Raw genomic sequence first — 964 nt, forward strand, 5'->3', positions numbered from 1 at the left:
AAAAAAAAAAAAAAAAAAAAAAAAAAAAACAGAAAAAGAAAGAAAGACGAGCGTCTTTTAAGAATTTGAGTAGTGATTCATCTGTAACACCGACTCTCTACCAACCAAAGACACGGGCATTAGACAGTGGCACAGAGGCACGAAGATGTACGTTCTGATAAATGATGAGATTCAGAGCCACAATTCGAGGGCGAAGCAGTTGTTAAATGAAAAGTTCGTTGTTTCCTCATTTTTTTAAAAGCAAAGATGAATCAAAATTTTAACTGTGAATAACGTTTTTGGTTCATAAAGCATCTCGAAAGCTCAGTAAATGGTACCAGAGAAATATAGCCCCTCCTTGCCAGTAATCTTAGCCACCGAACCCTCGGGAGCAAGGTTTCCATATAATATTTGAAGGTGCCCTGTTTCCTTGATGGGATTGTCCAAGCTTCTGATAACATCCTGCATTCAAAGCATAAAAGGTAGTTATAAAGTGTTCCTTCAGATTTTCACCTCTATTGTAGCCAACATACCTGCCCTTCAGATAGAGGTAGGAAAAGCTTAGCATTTTCGGCCAGCGTCTTTCCCGTAACTGAAAACAAAAAATAACATCACCAATGGAAATAGAAGTTAAATTGCAAATGCCATCGACGTGTTTGCTAAAACATACCAGTCATACAATCTCCATCTAAAAGTTCGTTCTCCAACAGATAGCGAATGACTGCAGGTGTTCCTCCAATCTATCAAAACAAATATTCAATACTTATCAAGAAGCATGATGGTAAACTTGTTGCACCCGTACATACTACAGTAAACCATAAGCACTAGTGGTAGCATTTTATATGACTGGCAATGAGATGAAAATAAACTCCAGACCTTGTGAATGTCCTCCATTACATATTTTCCACTAGGCTTAAGATCGGCAAGGAAGGGAACCCGATCGCTAACCTTCTGAAAATCATCAAGGGTTAAATCCAAACCAACA

At 38.2% G+C, this 964-nt stretch overlaps 1 protein-coding gene across 1 annotated transcript; it reads right to left on the bottom strand.

The window, feature by feature from the left end:
- Positions 1-18: 18 nt before the first annotated feature.
- On the bottom strand, positions 19-958 carry LOC111786982 (dihydroxy-acid dehydratase, chloroplastic-like). The gene is made up of 4 exons (XM_023667159.1): positions 856-958; positions 650-719; positions 513-571; positions 19-441 (listed from the first exon to the last, which is right to left on the bottom strand). Exons 1-4 carry the CDS (start codon positions 871-873, stop codon positions 304-306), a joined length of 285 nt encoding a protein of 94 aa, XP_023522927.1. The 5' UTR covers positions 874-958; the 3' UTR covers positions 19-303.
- Between the last annotated feature and the right edge of the window lie 6 nt (positions 959-964).

Source organism: Cucurbita pepo, unplaced genomic scaffold (genome assembly GCF_002806865.2).
Source record: "Cucurbita pepo subsp. pepo cultivar mu-cu-16 unplaced genomic scaffold, ASM280686v2 Cp4.1_scaffold003811, whole genome shotgun sequence".
NCBI classification, from domain to species: Eukaryota; Viridiplantae; Streptophyta; class Magnoliopsida; order Cucurbitales; family Cucurbitaceae; genus Cucurbita; species Cucurbita pepo.